The 20073-nt window shown below is 46.4% G+C and overlaps 1 protein-coding gene across 9 annotated transcripts in view; it reads right to left on the minus strand.

Moving 5' to 3' along the window:
• The window catches only part of SGMS1 (sphingomyelin synthase 1), a 262265-nt gene that overhangs the window by 33003 nt on the left and 209189 nt on the right, over positions 1-20073 (minus strand). For all 9 annotated transcript variants that reach the window (XM_034662373.1, XM_034662374.1, XM_019794256.2 and 6 more), the window contains one exon: positions 4448-5250. In XM_034662373.1, the coding sequence (XP_034518264.1) occupies positions 4448-5070 (623 nt within the window). In that variant the 5' untranslated portion in view covers positions 5071-5250. The remainder of the gene's footprint in view (positions 1-4447; positions 5251-20073) is intronic.

Here is a 20073-nt window from a genome sequence, read left to right on the forward strand (position 1 = left end):
CAAACGTCAAGTGGGCTAATTTGCAGCCAGCGTCCCTCTGGGCAACTGCACTGGCGTCCAAGCCAGCTGCCCTTGCACTCATGCTTGCCTGTGCTCTACACGGCACCCAGAGCGGGTCTTTTACAGTACAAACCCGACCGTCTCACTCTCCTTTGACGACCGGTCATCACCCTAGGAACAGTATCCCAGCTTTGTATCCATGGCCCACGCTACCCTCATGCGAGTCCACCGTCCACACCCTGCTGACATCTTGTGTCACCACTTCCTCCCACCTTGGTGTGCCATACACGCCCCTGGCTGTTCCTCAGTGGGGGGGGGGGAGCCTCAGAGCCTCTGCACTGGCTGAGTCTCCTGTCTGGATGGCTCCCACCCCATACACCTGCATGGCACCCCCTCACCTGGACTCAGATGTCTGCTCAATAGTCACCTCTCAGAGGACTTTTCAAACACCACCCCTTCCCTCCCCGAACCCCAACACCTGCTAAACCTTCACGCTGCTTTAATTCTCTCCATTTCCCTAAACACCACCTGGCACTATCCATTCAGCCACAGACCGCCTGCTTGACCCCGGTCAGAACAGAAGCTCCATGAGAACGCACTGCAGTGCCCCGGGTCGGGGACAGCGCCTGGCGCCTGGCAGCTTGCTCATTTAAGACAAGTTGAAGGAACAAATAAATTTTAAATGAGCACTTTCTATCTGACAGGCTCTGTCCCAGGTGCTGGGGCATAAAGACGAATGACACTCAGGATCGAGTCTTTCCCCAGAGGAACTTAAACCCTCGCACCCACCATGAGTAGAAAGCACCGGGACACCAGCCTGGAGTGTTCCCGGGAAACAGGAGCTGAGCAGTCAGAGAGGAGGTGGGGACAGACTGGGGCCAGATTACCAAGAAGCCTGAATCCACAGGAAGGAACGGGGCCTCCCTCGGAGCACCCAGCATCCATCACTACACGGGAATGGAAAGAGGTAAGGAACCTGAAGTTAGAATGGACAGAATGTAGTGGCTCTCTGTGGGGAAGGAGACGTGGTAGGTCTCTAGGAAAAGCCACTGCCCACACAGGAGGGGGAGGAAGCTAGAAGAGGAACGTGGTGACTCAGCTGGGGACAAGCTGAGTTTTGGCACCTCTGACCATGGGTCTAAGTCACACTGCTTTCTCTGGTGGCTAGAGGACCCTTGACGGACTCGGAATTCCACAGGCAGGCTCCCTGGCCGCATTCTCTGTGGGGACTCACAATGTCCTGACAGAACTCAGCCAGACGGGTCACGCACCGTGGGAGCTACGCCTCAGCCACGCATGAGGAGACCTTACCAAATCTGTAAGGTTAACATATTATCATGCTTTCTGAAAACAAGGGACACCTGTTTTGCAGGGAAGTCTGACACAAATGCAGAGACTCCCCAGGGATTTTTCCTAGTCAGTGTCTTGAAAGTCCAATTCTAAATGGGAAGACATTATTTACAATTTTAAAAATCAAAAAAGTTCTCAAGGACAGGCATTATTGTTGCTTTCCACGTTGCAATGTCATGGAAATCCCATGTGAATGTACGTATATATATAAACACACATACGTACGAACTTGAGGTGGACGTGTTAAGAAGGAAAGGAGGGGGAAAACGTAAGTAAAACCCCTAAACTTATGTTTAACGGTAAAGGACAACCGTACACAACAGAAAGAGAGACTGTGTCTCAAGGTCAAATTCAGCATCAATGTTTTCCAGTGCCTCACACATCTGGCTGAAAGGCTTGTTACTGGGGCACGTTGTCCGCATTTTAGTGATCTCGTTTCTCAACTAATAAATCATCCTCTATAGTTTCAGCCTCTGATTCTTCTCTAAGAAGTGGAGGACACAGAAGCAGGAGGAACAGGCTGAGTCCTTTAAGGGCTTGGAGACTCTTAATGTCAAAGTCAAACGCCTCTTGGGAATCAATGGCCAAACAGGCTTAACTCCCAGGAGCTGTGTGAACCTTTCTCCTGAGTGGCAAACCTCTGGGGGAAGCTGGGGAGAGGGGCGAGATGAGGGAGAGACTCGCACAGAAAGAGTGAGACGTTAGCTCTGTAGAAGAGAATGTTCCACAACCAGAAGGATCCACTTAACCTAACAGACTGAGTAAATCAAACCGCTACATTATAGAGACAAACAACTGGAAAGAAGGGGTCTGACTCTACAAATCTTGCTGAGGGCCAGGGAAAGGAGTCCATCTACATCCGCTGCTTGGTCCTCTGTCAGTCTCGAGCTCTCCTCCTACCTTTTACCCTTGGGCTGCGCCACATCCACTGAACAGGGGGCCTCCCCAAGAAGGAGCGGGGGATCCAGGGACATGCCCCAAGAGGCGGACAGGGCTGGATTATCCATGACAACCGCAGGCTTCCCCTTCCCACGTCCCTACCCTGCCAACAGGGAGACCAGAGAGAAGACTCCAAAGAATCTTGGGTTGATGTATTGCGGACAAAAAACTGCTCTGCGGCTAGTACTTTTTAAACATAACGATAATGTTTCAAACAAAACATAGCTGTATAAAATAATAGAAGTCACCTAGATTAGAAGGCCCTTACTTTATCTGGGAGAAAAACAACGCTCTTGAGACTTAGAGACTGGCCCACACCACCGGCATGCTGGGGCAGGGCGGGCGCTAGGACCCAGGCAGCCCTGCGCCCCCGCACTGGCTTAATTCTGCCCAAGGCCTGGATCAATGGATTCACTGCTCTCAGCAGCTGCGTCATTTCAATACACAAATGACTACAGCACTGCCAATAAGGACCAGTAAACATGAAACCACAAAGCTTAAAGAGCAACTGGTTTGAGGAGAACTCCCAGCTGAGAGAAACATGAATAGTAATATGCTTAAAAGAAATAAGCCCTATGATGAGGGACACTTCTTAAGAACAAGAACACATTATTTAAAGTCACAGCTCTAAAAAAATAAAAGTCACAGTTCTGTGACACATCTGAAGTTGTACATGGTATGACTGATATATAATGTCTTATTCTGGGGCAATTATTTGCTTGCATGCACAATTTTTATGGGGGAAAAAAACAGAAAACAAACTCGTAATACACAAAACTACAAAAATCAGGAAAAACCCAGAAAACATAATCTGAATCGAACCTGCCTTTTTAAAGCAAACTGTACTGGCATTTTTTTCTAATGGACTTTTAGGACAAAAAAAGTTTGAAAGTCAAAAGCAGATCTGAAGTTTGGCAGCTGAAAAAATGTAATTTAGTAAATTCTGAGCATCTCACGTTTCAAGTCTATCCTACCTACTTAGCCTGTTAAAACTAAGCAAGCAACCAACCAACAAATCTTCTACCAAGTCAACACAGCCCAGACCACAGCTTCTATTTCAAACTTAGCTTACTGTGGAACTGCCAAGCCAACCCCAAAATAAACACGGTCCACTTAAACAACTTCCTTTATAAAGGGTAAGACGGTCCTTTCCCACACATGGTCAGGCGCTGTGTTCATTTCCGAAATCCAATCTGCAAGGTGAAAACACATTCCAGGAAAAAACTCATCGTTTCTTGGATAAAGTTCGGTGCAGACTCTCAGTCTGCATTTTATTTTCTTGAGTTAAGAGGATTTCCTTAATATTAGACCATACTGTGGGTTGTGTTGAAACACAGTCCACGGGACAGAAGCGCACTTCCTTAACAAACCATTCCCAGCTCCCACGCCTAGAAGCCGTAAAGATGGCCGTCCACTAACGGGAAAACCAGACACCCGGCAGCCCAAGCACACGGCTTGCCTGAGGGGTCTGTACAGAGTTTAGAGTTTGGGACATGAGAGCCACTTTGGATCCACCTGAAACTAAAAGGAGGTGCCCGTTTAAAATCCCCAGAAACCTGAATGCAACAGCCACCTGTTTCTTTAAGTGCCACACATTCTAGAAGGTGGAAAGCCCGGCAGGTTTATCCACATTCCATCCACCTAAACAAAGTCATTTCTCGAGGGCGTCATTCTCCCAACAGCCCAAGGCACTCTGGGACCACTGTTCTGCATTCTGTGTGTGAAACATCATTGGATACAGATTGCTAAGGGTCCCGCTGTCTGATACTGCGGGGGAAGAGCCACACGGACACAGGCCGCCTGTCAACAATTTATCTGGTGGGTTAATGACCCTGAGTTTGGGTAGTTTGTCTGTGATTCAAGAGCCTGTGCTCTCTGAGGGTTTTCTTCCCTATGAAAACAACCCCATTCATCACTCTGTATGACTCTTGTACGAAACAGGCAATAAACACAGCATTTTCTTACAGCTGCCAGAGCTTTCGCCGGTTCAACAGGGTACGTGGTTTAAAAAATAACAGTAAATTAAACATGAAAAAAGGAGCTAGTATGCTTCAATCCCTACTGCTTGGTAAGTTCACTGCCACATAAGGACTATTAGATGTCTGCAAGGCAGACCCCATCCCCCATCGCAGAGACTGACAGCTGTTGCTTTACTTACTTGTATTTTAAGAGCAGCCACTGGATTAACCAGAGTCCCACTAGGATCATGCCGTTAATTTCACAGATAGAAAAGGCCCACTGCACCCGGTTAAAATGGTCAAAGAACGTGTCCGGCAGTGGGGGCTGCACCTCCTTGGGAGGCACTCGCTCGTGGACGACCGAGATCATCACCGTGGTGAGGACAAAGCAGGCCAGCGCGTACAGGAAGGCCAGGCACGTTTTTCCCCACTCCATGGGATACTGAGAGCGCTCAGGCTCCGGCATGGGGATCTTGATCATCTCCTTCCTGTAGCCGTTGGGGACCCCGTTGGGCTTGGCCTGGAGGCCGAAGCCGCCGGTGGGGCCGGAGCCGGCCCCACCTGCGCCCAGGTGCCCGTTGGCGTGGCCGTTCTTGTGCGCCTCCATGTGCTGCTCCACCTTCAGGGTCTCGATCATGTCCAGGAGCCGCTGCCCGCTGTCGGCCGACACACGGCACAGGGGCGGCCGCGCGAAGTCCTCCCGGGTCAGGCCGATCAGGTCCCGGCCCGTGAAGTGCTCCAGGGGCTCACAGTACTCGGGCATGGCGTGCTCCAGCAGCCAGTCCGCCACCTTCTTGGGGGACCAGTACGCCACCTCCTTCATGGTCCCAGCGGGCGGGGGTCAGCGGTCCCGTGGCGGCGCACCCATGCTGCCCGGCCTCATGCCGGGGTCGTGCGTGGCCAGACGCGCGGGGCCGCTCGCGCTCCCGCAGCCCGCACACTGCTCTCCAGGGCTCTGGGCGCTGGTGCGTGCTCACCTCATGGCGCCCTGGCCATCTTCCCCCTGCGGAGGCAAGAGACACAGTCAGTAGTGCGCTCCACGTCAGTCCCCCCAGGGCGTATGGCCCTGGCGCATGGCAGGAGGACAGAGACCCAGAGGCCCAGCCCCAGGGGAGGCCGCCACTGTCCCACACCGACCAGCCCGAGGGACCGCGGGCTCCCGGGCTCATCTTCCCCGAAAGAGAATCAGAGGACACCCCGGTGGATGGATTGTATCAAAGGGGAAACGGTTCACAGACTCTCCAAAGAAATAACTCAACAGGGCTCTGGATATGGCTCGGTATTGGGCAGGGATGCCTCCGTGCTTACCTGCTTCCTGAGATCGCCTGAAATCAGGAGGCAAATGTGCTTAACCTACCATTCCATCTGGTGGAGAAATGGTTTCACACGTACACAACACACAGCGACTTCACAGATAATCAAGAGAATCACAGAAATGTTGGGCCTCAGGACCATCCGGGCCAATCATTTTATAGTCTTACTATAAAAATGCAAAATACCAATGAATCCCATTTTCCCTACTTGGGGCATTTTCTACCTTTCTCCCACCTATTCTTTAATAAGCATGTATTCCTTTTGTAACAGTCACTTACAATTTAAAACAACAAGAAAAGTTAAGAATAAAGACCCAATTCTGTAACAAATCATCATCGTTAGTGAAATATGTCATCAGCAACAGACAGACCATAATTTGACTCAAAATCTGCCATGGGTAACCCCGAGTGAGCTTCTGCTTACTCATCTGTGAAAGGAAGTATCCCCCTCACAGGGATGTTGTTAGTACTTTAAAAACAGTATGCAAATCCAGCACTAAAAGGGGTCAGTTGATGCCACATCCTTTGTTCTCCTTCTCAAATTTTCTATCCTATCCAATGGCTACTGTCTACTTTATCTCACTATGAAAACACCCTAAGAGTGGGCTAACCTTTTTTTTCTCAAAAGATGAATGTTGTGCTAACTACAAAAACACCTGCACAGATCTGAAGGCTTACAGGCTAGAAAGTAGTGATGGCAGCGTTTCCCAAGTATGCTTTGTAGAATCATCTGATAAAATGTTCTGTGTTTAAAAAAAAAAAAATCCAAAGTAAGTCTAGGAACTGTATACTTGAGCCTCTTCTAGAGACAGCAGCATGTATCAGCATGTTAGACGCTCTAGAAAATCCTCCAGTAGGAAAACTGGCTAGCAGGATTTCTCAAATGGACTTCGCTGAGTCTATCCTCCTGGGTGGGGGTACCTCCCGATGGAGCACACTGGGAGGTACTGGCACAAACAAGACCCAAACTTGGCTCTACCAAACCCCAAATCGGACTCTGGAATGAAGATGGACAGATATCCACTCCCAATTTCCCCATCCAAGTAACAACCAATGAAATGGCAGTAAAGCTCAAGATATCCCAGACCTTGCAAAAAGGTTGGGTGTTCTCTCTTCTGTGCATCCACGATGCTGTTCCACTGCCTTGTGGAAAGTGTCTGTCTGCAGCCCCCCCCCCCCCCGGGGACCATGAGCGACTGTGGAAGGGCTACGATCTTAAGCATCCGCATAACTCACAATGCAAGGGCTCAGAGGTGCTCACTCAACATCTGTTTGTATCTCAGGAAATGTCCCTGACGTCTATCAACATGTAGAGGGTGTAAAAGAAAATAAAATCTACTGGAAATGCCACTGATACTCAAAACTGCTTCAAAACAATTCGGATGGTCAAGGAACATGATAAGGTGGGCATTCTTCAGAGAGAATTATGACACTGGAGTGGACCTCTGGCCATTTGAGAAGCACCCTAGAGGAGCTTCGGTCGTCACTAGTACTGCCCGGTGAAAAGACGACACGAGCCAAATGGAAATCCTGCCAGACAGTCCTGTGCGAAGGGGCTCTCTTGGCATCCCGCCCCAGCCTCGCCCCAAACACTCCTCAGTGGACTTACAGGGTCAGCCGAGGGAGCCCTCCCCATCTCGAAGCAGCTATGAGAGCTCAAAAGAGAAACTCCTGGTGGAATGTTCAGGCCCAAGGGAATGAAAGGGCTTCTCATGTGGGATCCTCGTTTCCCCCAGGTCGCTGTGGGAAGTCTGCCACGAGGGGAAACCCCTCAGAACCACAGAGACCGGACCAATGCCAATGTGTTGTTGCATTCCTCTCTGCTGAGCAAACTGTCAGATCATCTCCTCTTAAGGCTTAATCATCTTTACAACAGAAAAAGAGCAAATGGCCGGAGACGCTTTGGGGCCCACAGACGCACACACATGGATGAAGGAACGCTAATCCTACAGAACTCGTCCAGCAGGCGGTTTCTGACAGCTGGAGGGACCCCAAAGACACAGCAAGATAAACCAGTGGCTTCCACGGATAATGAGGCCAACACAACTGTCCGCTCCCTGAGATGGTCCCGATGCTTCCCCCACATTGGCGTTCTCCATCTACTCTCAACAAGCCCCAAATCTTCCCTCAGTCCCTCAGATCATTCCCAGGCCTGTCCCCTCCCTGCATTCCGACACCGCCAGTGGCTGCAACGATGCACCTTAACTGGCTTGTGTGCCCAGGGCCGCGAAGCGCACCGGCCGTGGAGGCGGAGAGCCCACAGCTGACACCCAACTCGGCCACCTCCCTTCTTGACAGAGTCCTCTAACCCCACCGAGACTCTGTTTCCTCCAGAAAACAGGATCAGTAACAGCCTTACCCACCTCCCCTCGGTCTGCTCCTGCCAGGAGACCAATCAGGGAAAAGAACGAAAGCTATTAGTTACTCCAAGAAATCTGTCTTGTTCTTCTTGGAACGGCCAGCTTTCACCCGACTGGGCCCACAGTGACGTTTCATAAACAGGGACTGAAGCTGCCCCTTCCAAATGGCAGTTTTAAAAGCCCAATCATTCCGACACACGAGTTCAAACAGCCTTCCAAGTTTCACAAGAAAACAAACCTTTGTTTTTTAAGCAAGCTCTGAAGCTTGAAAATAAAGGCATAGATGCTATTTTTGTGCGGATGATGCCAACACCGTGTAAAAGGGAAAAAAGGTCATTTCTCTAGAAGTAATTGCCTGGCAGCTACTCGGTACCTCAAAGGCCACTGCTCAAAGGCAGGACTTACTCAGAAACCCCAGGGCCCAGCCGTGGGAGAAGAGGTGGGAGAGTCCCTTCCTTCCGGCCTCACACACTCACTTCAGAATAGAACAGAAGATACTGCAGCATTTCTGAGAAGTGCTTCCGCACCTAGACCCAGGAGACTGTAGGTTAGGCTGAGCTCAGGGAACTACTGCCACCATCCCCCCATCCAGAAAAGCCATCCTGAATCCATTACTGGAGAAAGTTCAGAAATAATGCCTAGCTCAAATCCTCAGACGTGGTACTCAGAACTCAGAAGCCATAAGAGAATAAAATCTTGATATTCCCCAATACCCGAATATGAGCGATGGAAGAGGTACTGGAGGGCTTATTCATCCACAAGTCTCAGACATAAGTAAAGTGAAGTCTAGTGGCATTGTGATGTGTCTAAGCTCTCCGACATGGCAGAGTTAGTCCCTGAGCTAGACAAACCCACCGTGCTTTCCCGGGCTGCCCACAGCAAATATTCAAAGACCTCACTGATGTCAACATAGGTGAAGGGCAGTCTAAGAGCCTTAAAAAAAAAAAAAAATCACAGAGTCCTACAGGATTAAGGGCAGGGACAACAACACATAGTCGTTATAGATTCCAAACCCAGCAGGGATTTCTAAGAGACCCCAACTGAGTGAAAAATAAATCTGCTAAAACAATTTGGCTCCAATTCTTAGAATAGATATTTTAAGCTTTAATATTATAAAAGCCATCAGATAAGATGACACAACACCCATCAGCTATTTATAGCTAATTATCAAAGCCAGCTCTCCAGAACCAGGAAAATAAGTTAAAGCAATTATCCTGGTAATGAAAACAAAACATTAACAAACAAAATAACTAAATCGTTTATGAATATGTGTTTATCCCTACTCAAAAAGAATCTACTATATTATCTTATTGTCTGGCATTGTCTAGAAATAAGACATTGTTATGATAACACAAAGCTACCATATCAATTAAATAATGAACACAAGTTTTCAAGAATTAAAATGCCAGAAAATGCACAGTGCAGCTATGAAACAACTGCTCAGAAAATCTGAGTCCAATAATTGCTCAGTACTTTACTCCAATCCCAGTGCCTCAGTTTCCTATAGCGGAAGAAGTTATCCCGTCCGCTGGTTGCATTAGTTTAGGGAACTTATGCACAACTGACAGTGCTTTGGATAACATAAAGCAAGACATAAAAATGTAAGAAATTATTATACTGCATGAAATTAAGAATTGAATGAACTTAGCTGCCATGTCAATGGGGAAACTACAGCAAAGTTCCAGATGTTTCTACATGCTGGCAGTGGCAAATAGGAGTAGAACGTAGTGCATGCGCAATTAGTCACAGAAGCATACAGTGAGCTAAACTTTCTGCTTCTTACATTGAATCTTTAAAAACACAAGCAGAAGCAACGTGGGCTTTATATGTGATTTCTGCTCTACTAGCTCCAATAACCAACTCAGTGCCAGCTCAGAACTGGGGGCTGTGGGGGAGCTCAGACCTCTAACACAAAACTACCTGTGGGTGCCGTCTCAAAGAGCACCATGCATCAAAAATCGACATTATTGTCTTGAAACACACGAACTGCCTTTTTGTGAACACTGCAAGTCCACATAAAGGTCTTTATATCCCCAGAACTTTCCATAAAAGGCAGCAGTAACGAACAGACCTTCTAGGACAATGCAGTCCGGTCTAATACTCAGGAGACAGGTCTCCAATTCTCCTCTAACACAATTTGGAGAACACCCGAACGCTTTCCTCCAATCTAGTTAACTACAGTTTTGTTTTGTTTTTTTGTTTTTGTTTTTTTGCTACTTAACACACAAAGAGGTAACCCAAATAGGCAGAATTCATAAAACTGTATTTATTTGAAGAGAAAAGAATGGCTAGAGGAGCGACCACACAGCTTCAGCTAAAGGACCTGCGACTAACTTCAATCTACAGTGGAAGAATTTTAGATCGTTTTTGATGCCTTAACCTTTAAATGGTCCTTTTATTTTAAAGTGCTGTTAGCTGCAGTGCTCCAATTCCAGAGTCCCACTCTGACTGGCAAACAAAACCGTCCCTTAGGAAGTGGCTCTCTGAACAAGATCTACACTGCCTGATTTTGCGGAGCTGGGAGAAAGACAGGGCTAGGGGTCCGCTCAGGCTGTGAGGAGAGCCTCAGCTGGTGCGGTCTCCCCTCTTCCTCCACGCCTTGTCTATCTCACCATGTCTGAGACTTACATTGCACAGTACACGGAAAGTGTGCTTTCTCAGCAGTTGCCCTATCACCTGACCGACTAACTCACAGCCTCCCTTTACGTGGCCCCTCCCAAAAGCGCCCATTCCAATGTAGCAGCCCCCACTGTTCCAGAGGGAGAGAGGAGTCTGGGCTGACGAAAGTAGTATACAGGACACAGTGACAAGAAACGAGCCATGTCAATTGTACGCTATGCATGGTTCTGATCGTTCTTGGATGGTCAGAACTGTGTCATACGTTTCAATGAGAGTTCTACACCACCAGCAAGACAAGCTAATTCCTTTTCCTATACCCTGAGTTTCCCTTTGAGTCGTTCCGGGACAGAACATACACCTTTAGTAGCCAGAAAATTCAAAGAATCATTTATTACGGCAAAAATTAGAAGCCACCTACAAGTTACACAGGGAGACGTAAATACGGCGTCATACAACGGAATACTAAACCTCCACTAAGGACTAGATTTCTATAGCTCTAGTAATACATATTTATACTTTTGTCTCTAAACAGGTTACAAAAGACAAGGATACCATTTTTGTAAACATAAATATATCAAAACTATTCATAGGAAAGAAGGCTGACGGCACATACCAACTTCTGTTGCCTTTGGGCGATGAAATCGTAAACTAATTGCTTAATTTTTTTCAGTGTTCTCATTTCTCTAATAAACACATATTACTTTGTGTTTATTCAAGCATAATCTATGTTTTTAAACATGGAGGCTGCACTGTAAGATTAAACACAGACCCTTCCTACGTCAGCTTTCTTTCAAAATAAGAAGTGGGCCTGCAGATTCCTCCAAGTAATTGGACACTTTCCCTCCTGTGTGTAGCTCCCCAAGCCCTTCAGATTTCTAAAATATAATGGTCCCAGGAAATGAGCCAAACCGTCTACAAACATAAAGCTGAAATCAGAACCCAAGCGCATCAAGAAATTCTAGTCTCAGATACTTCCCATCAGTCCAGAGAGAAAACAACAACAAACCATCAGAATCACAACTGTTCCGTCATCTAGATTTTCAACACCCGTCTATCCAGGTATCTATGGCCAAATGTAAAAGACCGTTTGGAAACTCTGCCCTCTTGTCATTACAATCAGGAGAACCTTGCAGACCTCTAATGACAACTGGTCCCTCCGGCTTTCCCCTGGGGTTTCATTCTTAGAACCCAATTACCAAAATTCTGAAGATGATCTATTTCTACTCAACTGATTAATAACTGCCTAAGTCTGAAGCCAGCAGGACTATTTTAATATTCATCTGGTTCATCTGTGATCCTTGAACACAGACTCATTGCAGCAGCACTCAAGAATGCTGGGATATAATCAGTGTTTGCAAGTTCCACTGGCTCTCGTGTTCAGCTGATATGCACAGCATGATCTCATCTGTTCCAAGAAGCCTGGGAAAGGCTGCCATTTGCTTCTGCTTTAGTTTCTGCCTCCAGTATTTCTCTACCTTAAGGCCTTTACCAGAAAACAGTGGACCTGGGCTATACGCACACTCCAGTGGGCAGGAGTTTTCCTCACAAACATTCATCGTGTACCTCCCTAGCTGTGCTTTCTGCCTACAACACCCATTATGCCCCCTACTCTCGTCCTTGTAAGATTACCACCTTCAAGAAGCCCAGTTCCATTTGCCTCTGAATCTTTTGAGCCTAACACACACTACATACTTAATAGAAGTATGCTGAATACATGAATAAAAAGAAAGCAAAGAGGGGTGCCCGGGTGGCTCAGTCGGTGAAGCATCTGCCTTGGGCTCAGGTCATGATCCCAGGGTCCGGAGATGGAGCCCTATATCAGACTCCCTGCTCAGTGGGGAGCCTGCCTCTCACTCTCCCTCTGCCCCTCCCCCACCCCCACGTGCACACACTCTAAAAAAGAAAAAAGAATGCAAAGAGATGGACTCAGTGATGTGTACCTCTTTGTACATCAAGCATATAAAAACCTACATAAATAAAACTGGTGGAATTTTAATACCAAAAGAGTTTCAAAATACAGAAAGAGGACTTCCCATGTACCAAAAAAGGAGAAATCTCAAAGCCAGAGTGGAAAAGACACAAGCCAACACACTGAGCTCAGAGGGATACCAGCCTTGGACCCTAGCGGCCAGGGACTGGGGTTTTAAGATGCAAGGGCGGAGGACATGGCCTGCGGCCAGATCCAGACAGGCAACTGGAACTAACACCCTGAATTAAACAAGAATCCCTCTAACACTGGAAAAGTTGGGCCTGTGAAATCAGTACACGATAACGCAAACTTCAAACTCACAGGACTTGTGTGGTGTGGGTCCCAAGCCAAGAAATTTATGCAAATACAAAAGAGAAGTAAACAAAAAACAGCAACTTAGAGACCTTTCAACAAGCAAGTTTTCACAGCATTCCCATGGAAAAAGCAATCTCAGCTAAGGTTGAACAAGAATGGAAAATTATAAATTACATGAGGAAATAATCCTCCAAGAGGGAGAACTTTGGCAGGTGCGACAAACAGGAAGTCTGCCAGACCATGAACTTGAGAAAATAAAGTTAGGAGAGGCTGCAAAGGGAGTATTCAAAAGAGGTAAAGGAAAGTTGAAACCTTAATGAAGGAACAAAACATAGTAGAAAAAAAAGACAGGTGTGTTTAAACAAGGTGCAGGAAAAGCCCAGGCCTGTGACTGGCTGATGCCCCAGGAGGAACGGGGAGAGAACAAAGGGTTAAGTGGGGCTCATAAGAGAAGGAGAAATGGGCAAATGCATAAGGTATACATGTTTAAAGGCAACAGGTTTTTTCAAGCCCCCCCAGCTCGAGTCATCCAGCAGCCATATCGTCTTGTTTTGGGGAGGGAAGGGGACAGAAAACTACATGCATGTGATCAAAAGATGAAGCAGATTCAAAAAAGATGTCTAACTGAACATATGTGTTCGTTTCCACTGCCTCTTCAAGCTCTCCTGAAATGGCGAGCAGGGATTTCTAAAAAAGAGAAACAGAAGAGGCGAGGAGAGAAGGAGGCTGGGCAGCAGGAGGACTGTGGGTAACTGTCCGCAGATCCAGGAAACAGAACCTCAGCCCATGACAAGGAAGGGTTAGAAGCAACGTGATTCACATCACAAAAGACTTAAAACGATGAGGAGCTGGTGGCACGAGTGCCTTGCAAGGAGGGGGTGAAGGGGGTCTAAGAACAGAAGGGCTGGCTGAAAGGCCAGTTAAGAAGTTCCTCCAGGGGCGCCTGGGTAGCGCAGTCGTTAAGCGTCTGCCTTCGGCTCAGGACGTGATCCCGGCATTCTGGGATCAAGTCCCACATTGGGCTCCTCTGCTGAGAGCCTGCTTCTTCCTCTCCCACTCCCCTGCTGTGTACCCTCTCTCGCTGGCTGTCTCTCTGTCACATAAATAAAATAAAATCTTTAAAAAAAAAAAAAAAAAAGAAGTTCCTCCAGCTTCTCACTGCGCACAGCTAACCACCAATTCCCCCCCCACCCCCGAGAAGGGGGGAATGAACAGCCGCCAGGGTAGGGGGCACCAGACAAAGGAGAAAGCAGGGGCATCGTCGCGCACCTGGGTGGCGCAGTTAAGCGGCCAGCTCTTGATTTCAGCTCAGGTCATGATCTCAGGTCCTGGGATCGAGCCCCACATTGGGCTCCATGCTCAGCACGGAGTCAGCTTGGGATTCTCTCTTTCCCTCTGCCCACCCCACACTCCTCCCTAAAGTAAATAAATCAATCTTTTCCAAAAAGAGAGAGAGAAAGAAAGCAGGGGAATTGTACTAAACAGGGACTGAGTAAAACAGATGCAAACGGATGTTAGTAAGTCAGCCCTGCCCTAACCCTTTATCTCATTAGACCCCACAGTACTGGCTGCCAGGATGAAAACTCGCAGGCAGGTGAACAGATCGACGTTTTCTGAACCCCATACATTTTATGAGAAAAGAACACGGATCGTCTTGCATCAAAATCCATATAAACAAGATTCATGAAAAGTGCTTCTGGACAGCATTTTTAGTGCTTCCTTTAAAATATGAATGGACAAATAAAAATTCTCAGAGACATTTGAAGCAACGCTCTACTAACTATGAAAGCCAGAGATTAAAACAAAAGAGAATATGGAAGACACAAACGAAACAGGGAAGTACAATGTTAAGAGAAACTAATATTCACATCCTCAAACGGATGCTATGAACAAAATGGCACACACACAAAAAGGCATTCAGAGAACTTTAAAAAGAAATCTCTTTGTGAATTCATGGTAGATATGAAAAATTCACTATGTATTAAGTTGGAATAAAAAAGACAAAGGATGGAAAACCGAAAGAGAAGGTAAAAACATTAAATACAGAATCTACGAAGTTCCATATGTGAGTAGTAGGAGCTTGTGAGGGCACAAGAGAAAACACTTCTCAGAACTTAAGGGGACATGAACGGCCAGATGGAAAGTGTTCGTCAAATGTCCAAGAAGTATGGCTGAAAATATAAGATATGTTCCTGCTATTAGTATTCCGTATTAACAAATTATTTTAGGGACACCTGGGTGGCTCCATCGGTTAAACATCTGACTCTTGATCTCAGCTCAGGTCTTGATCTCAGGGTCGTGGGTTCCAGCCCTGTGTTGGGCTCTGCACTGGGCGTGGAGCCTACTTAAAAAAAAAATCATTTTAAAGGAAAAAGGGAAGTGAGATTTTGAAGGATGCTCTGCCCCACTGCTTGTCACCATCCAGGTCGTGTTTCCCTCCATCTTTCCACACATTGTACTTGCTTCCAGTCACCATCCCTAACCTCCCTTACAGGTATTTCCATCCCCAGCCAGAAAAGCCACTGCAGACTTCAAGCCCACCGACCCCATTCTCGGTAGGAAGGACAGCACGATACACAACCCCAAACAGGCTGCCTTGGTAGGTTTATTTTCAGGTGAAGGCAATCGAGAGGAAGCAGAGACAAGAAACGCTCTCTGCCCTTCCCCCAGCTGCCCAAAAGCTGGACATAAATTTGTAGAAGTTGCCCCCACCCCTCCACCTGGAACAGCAGAAGTGAATCCCAGGAGACAACTTCAGACTCAGCCCAGAGGAATCTACAGAAGAAAACTTGCATTCCCTTCCCCGTGTAATCTGCCTTCTCAGGTTTGCTGCCCTAGATAAGCTCCAAGTTCTTTTAGCCTTTGTCTTGCCCCTACAAGAAAATTTATTGTTCTTTTATTTAAGATGCTGTATTCAACCAAGTTCTTAACTATTCTTTCGAGTTACTCATCCCTAAGTGCTCCCCTGTGTACCTCCCACGCACCTTCATAAACTCATTTGCTTTTCCCTAGTTAATCTCTGTTTTGTCAGTCTAGTTTATGGGGCCCCAGCCAGAAAACCTGAGATGGTTAGAAGAAAAAGGAATTATTTACCTGCCTACGATATCTAAGAGTGGAATTTTTATTGCATTTTTTAGTCACACTACTGTAATCGGCAATGGGGCCTCTTTAATACTAGATAAATGCCCAGAATAAAAGCACCATAAAATTTAGATACGTTTCATAGGCAGTAACCATTTTCCCAAGATTTTCTAAGTTCAGATTTCAAATATATTGTCCCCTTGTCTCATACACCAGGAAAATGTCCTGGAAGGTTTACCATTTCAGTTTCTAAACTGCTTCTCTCCCAGAATGTTTCTGCTGCCCAGAAGAGGTTAGAAATTCTTACTTGGATGTGTGCTGATAATTTGACTCAGAAGTAAGGCCATTTTTAATAATCTATGGGCTTTGGAAGATGCACTGGGGCCCAAATCACCATGAGTAACAGTAAGACAACTAATTTAAAGTGTACCTGTACTGTTTAAATTGGAGACTGCTTGGTTGATAGCAGGCTGAAAGGACAGGACACAGTTTCCTGATTAAAATAAAAAATCTTATCTTCAAGGAAGTGGGTTTTTTGGGTTTTTTTTTTTAACAGTCCCCTGAGGATTAGAAATACCACGGAACTCAAAACTCTTCCATTTTAGTGCAAAAAAGTCTATGCAATCTCTTCTAAACTTACACTTAAAGAAATAAATGTAACTCACTGAGGTAAAAGGAAAGCTAATTTAGGGAACATGACCCTGGGGCATAACACCATGTTCCAAAATTAGCAACAACTCACAGGCCCAGATAGGAGAAATCAAGTTCAAGTCTATTTCCCAAAATAAATTTCTAATACTTCCATGGACAGCAAGAGGAGTGCAAACCATTTTCAGACTAGAGAGCATCCAAAGGGGTGCATGCGAAGTTGATGGTGCTTCCATGTGCGTCTGCTGGGCAGCCTTTCCCACGAGGGCGCTGCCCGCGTGCCCGCCATATTCGCCCACAAAATGCTCCCCTGCCTGGCCCCTGCCCCGGACCCGTTCTGGTCTCCTGAAGGTGAACAGAATCAAGGATCCTGAGAAACCAAGTGTGGGTCTCCTCTACCTTTATCTCCACGCTCAAAAAGGATGCATGGAGTGCCCCCCTCCCCAACCACAGTTATACCAACTCAAAAAACGGGTAGCCATCAATGCATCCACTTCTCTCCAGTCACCACTGGCCATGACATCTTGATTCTAACTACCTAATAATTTCTCAAACTTCCAGGGCCCACCTGCAGTGAGCTTCTTCATTTTTTAAATTAATTTTTTTTTCATTTGAGTGTAATTGACACACAATGTTACATTAGTTTCAAGTGTACAACACAGTGATTTAACTGTTCTATACATTCACTATGCACTGCACGTCTTCCTTAATGGACCAATGGGTCATAGCACCAAAGCTCAGCTGGGAAAGGGCTGCAGAGCTAGCTTTGGACTAAGGTAGACTACCACCAGGGGGCAGCAGAGAGCCCGTGAACTCACTCTGGGCACCCTTCCCAAGCTATAAAGGATTTGGGAGACATCCTCCAACAGAGATCCTTCCCACACCCAAGCAATACAAGGAGGCAATCCAATTGCAAGAACTAGAACCCCTGTCTTCCAAACCCCCAACTGATGCTCCTTCCACCATACGCATCTGATTCTAATGCGCATCTCGAGACCCCACAATCAACAACCTGGCCGTGTCCAGTTCTAGGAAACCATACTACATATCAGAGCTATCCTGCATCTCACCCAACAAGACAATCGCTTAGAGATTTATTCTTGCTTTATATAACAACTTAGTAAGCTTTATTCTCTGGCTACTCCAACTTAATGCCATAAATTAGAACCTTGCACACGATGGACCCAAATCAATGACAACAACTGAATTGTAAAAACATTGTGTAAAATCACCTAAGTTATAAAATTAGTTAGCAAAAGGCATGGGGAAAAAACAGAAGATCTGAAAAAGCACAGCAAAGGGTGTGGTTCATGTGGTGAAAGACATTATTTTTCTAAACACTTTTTGAGGACAGTTGACACACAGTGTGACAGCAGTTTCAGGTGTACGACGCAGTGGCTCCACCTCTCTATGCGTCACGCCGCGCTCCCCTCAGGTGTCGCTCCCATCTGTCACCTCACGACACTATTACAGTACCAGTGACTATTCCCTGTGCCAAGCCCTTCATGCCTATGGTTCATTCATTCCGTAGCTGGAGGTCTGTACCTCCCGCTCCCCTTACCCCTTCTGTCCATCCCCCACCGGTTTGTTCTCTGTTGAAATACATTCTTTACTCTCAAAAAGTCGAACATATATCCCTGTGTTGAGTTATAGTGAAGTAAATTCAAAAAGGGTCATAAAGTGTTCTCTCAAGTTCACATGCATTTATGAAGTCTCAAACACTAACACAAACGTGACGCCACATGTATGACCCACAGTGTTAGACAAAACGCCAGGCAAAATACCTCGTAAATGGAAACACCAGGCAAAACATTTTTTATCACAAGTACAAAGAACTCTTAAAAACTCAGTTAAGGAAAAGACTTAAAGATTTCAAGGAAGCCAATCACATATACACACACAAAAAGCCAACCAACAAATGTGGAGGAAAAAAAATTCAATCTCACCAATTAAAAACAATTACAGCTACTGAGTTGCCAAAGATGAAAAAGAACCATAATTTTCAATGTTTTGTCAATCCCACCTCTGCAGTGTATTCTGAACCCATTCACTTCTCCTTCCTTCCATGCAACCACCACGGCTCAACGCCACACCTCGGGGGAGTTCCTGCCTCGACCTCCTGTGCTTACCACCCACCCAAATTCCAACTGCATTCTCCATAGGGTGGCAACGAGAACTTCTTAAAGTCTGTGACTCCCATGTCTGAAATCCTGCAGCGCTCCCCACTGCTCTGAGAATAAAACCCACGCTTGATTGTTACGAAGCTTACGAGACCTTTCTGCCGTTGTACGACCAAGTGCCGCCCCTGCACACTTCACTTACAGGAGTCTGCTTCCTGACTGCCCCAGGACCTCTGAACAGTCACTGCGACCCGGGACACATTCACCCTCTTCCTCATTCAACTTCCAGGCCTCCACTCCTACGTCATCTCTTCAGACAACCTTCTGTGACCAAACCCTTACCTGCACCATCTCCCTTAGTGTCTTTCTGTCCTACCACAACGGAAGCTCTGTGAAGGAAGGTCCTCTGTTGTGTTCTTCCGCTACTCTATCCCCAGGACCCAGCACAGTGCTCGGTACCTGGTAGGCACTCAATATAAATCTCTGTTCCACAAACGAAAAATAAATACTGGATAAGGAAGGCAGGTGCCAGTCTCTGACTCTAAAAACACAGGCCTTAAATCCAGATTCTTCAGAGTGTGACAATAAACAGATGACGCTCTTTAAAACCCATTTTCTCCTGCCTATAAAAAGAGAATAAATCCATAAAATAGATCATCAAAAAAATTCATTAAAACATAAGTAATCTCTTAAAAAGAAATACAGTTAGGATTTTCAGATGGGAAAACATACATCCTTTCATCATACCCCTTTCTTCCTTTAGTAGGAGAAGAAAATGACACTGAGCCGTACTTACTGGCTTAAGAACAAAAGGAATCGGCCATCCAACCATTATGCCTAAAAAGGAGGTTCAGAAAAGCTTCTCAGTTTTTATTCTTTGTCACAGTCAAAGTAAAGAGAAAATCCAGAGTCAAAGCCACAATACAAAAACCAAACGTATCCGAAGAAAATTTACCATTTCATATTTACTCAATGATTTCAAGTAAAAAATACTTCCCCCCCACAAATTATAAACACAGTCCTTTCCCACCTAAAGTGAAGCCCTTACATTTATTCAAAGTTACCAAAACCCCCCTCGAGAGTACTTTAGGTCAGGCTGGTAAGAGTATCACGGGGGGAATCATCGTGGGAAATAGGAGACCTTACAGGCGTTTCCCAACGGCTTCAGAAAGAAGGGAACTTGCAGATTCTTTATAGATGGATTGTTCATTCATCTGTAGTCGCGGCTGAGCCCTGGCTGGAGTATGCCAGGAGAATCGGGCACACCTGAGCAACACAGCGCCAAGATGGCACATCGCTAATGACCCCTCACCTACCAGAGCCTGGCCGCGAGAACACAACCACCGGCGTCAGTCTGGAGCTATGTTTTTTAAATGGCCAGATCATGGAATGCTCATGAGG

The sequence above is a fragment of the Ailuropoda melanoleuca genome, chromosome 6 (assembly GCF_002007445.2).
Source record: "Ailuropoda melanoleuca isolate Jingjing chromosome 6, ASM200744v2, whole genome shotgun sequence".
NCBI lineage: Eukaryota > Metazoa > Chordata > Mammalia > Carnivora > Ursidae > Ailuropoda > Ailuropoda melanoleuca.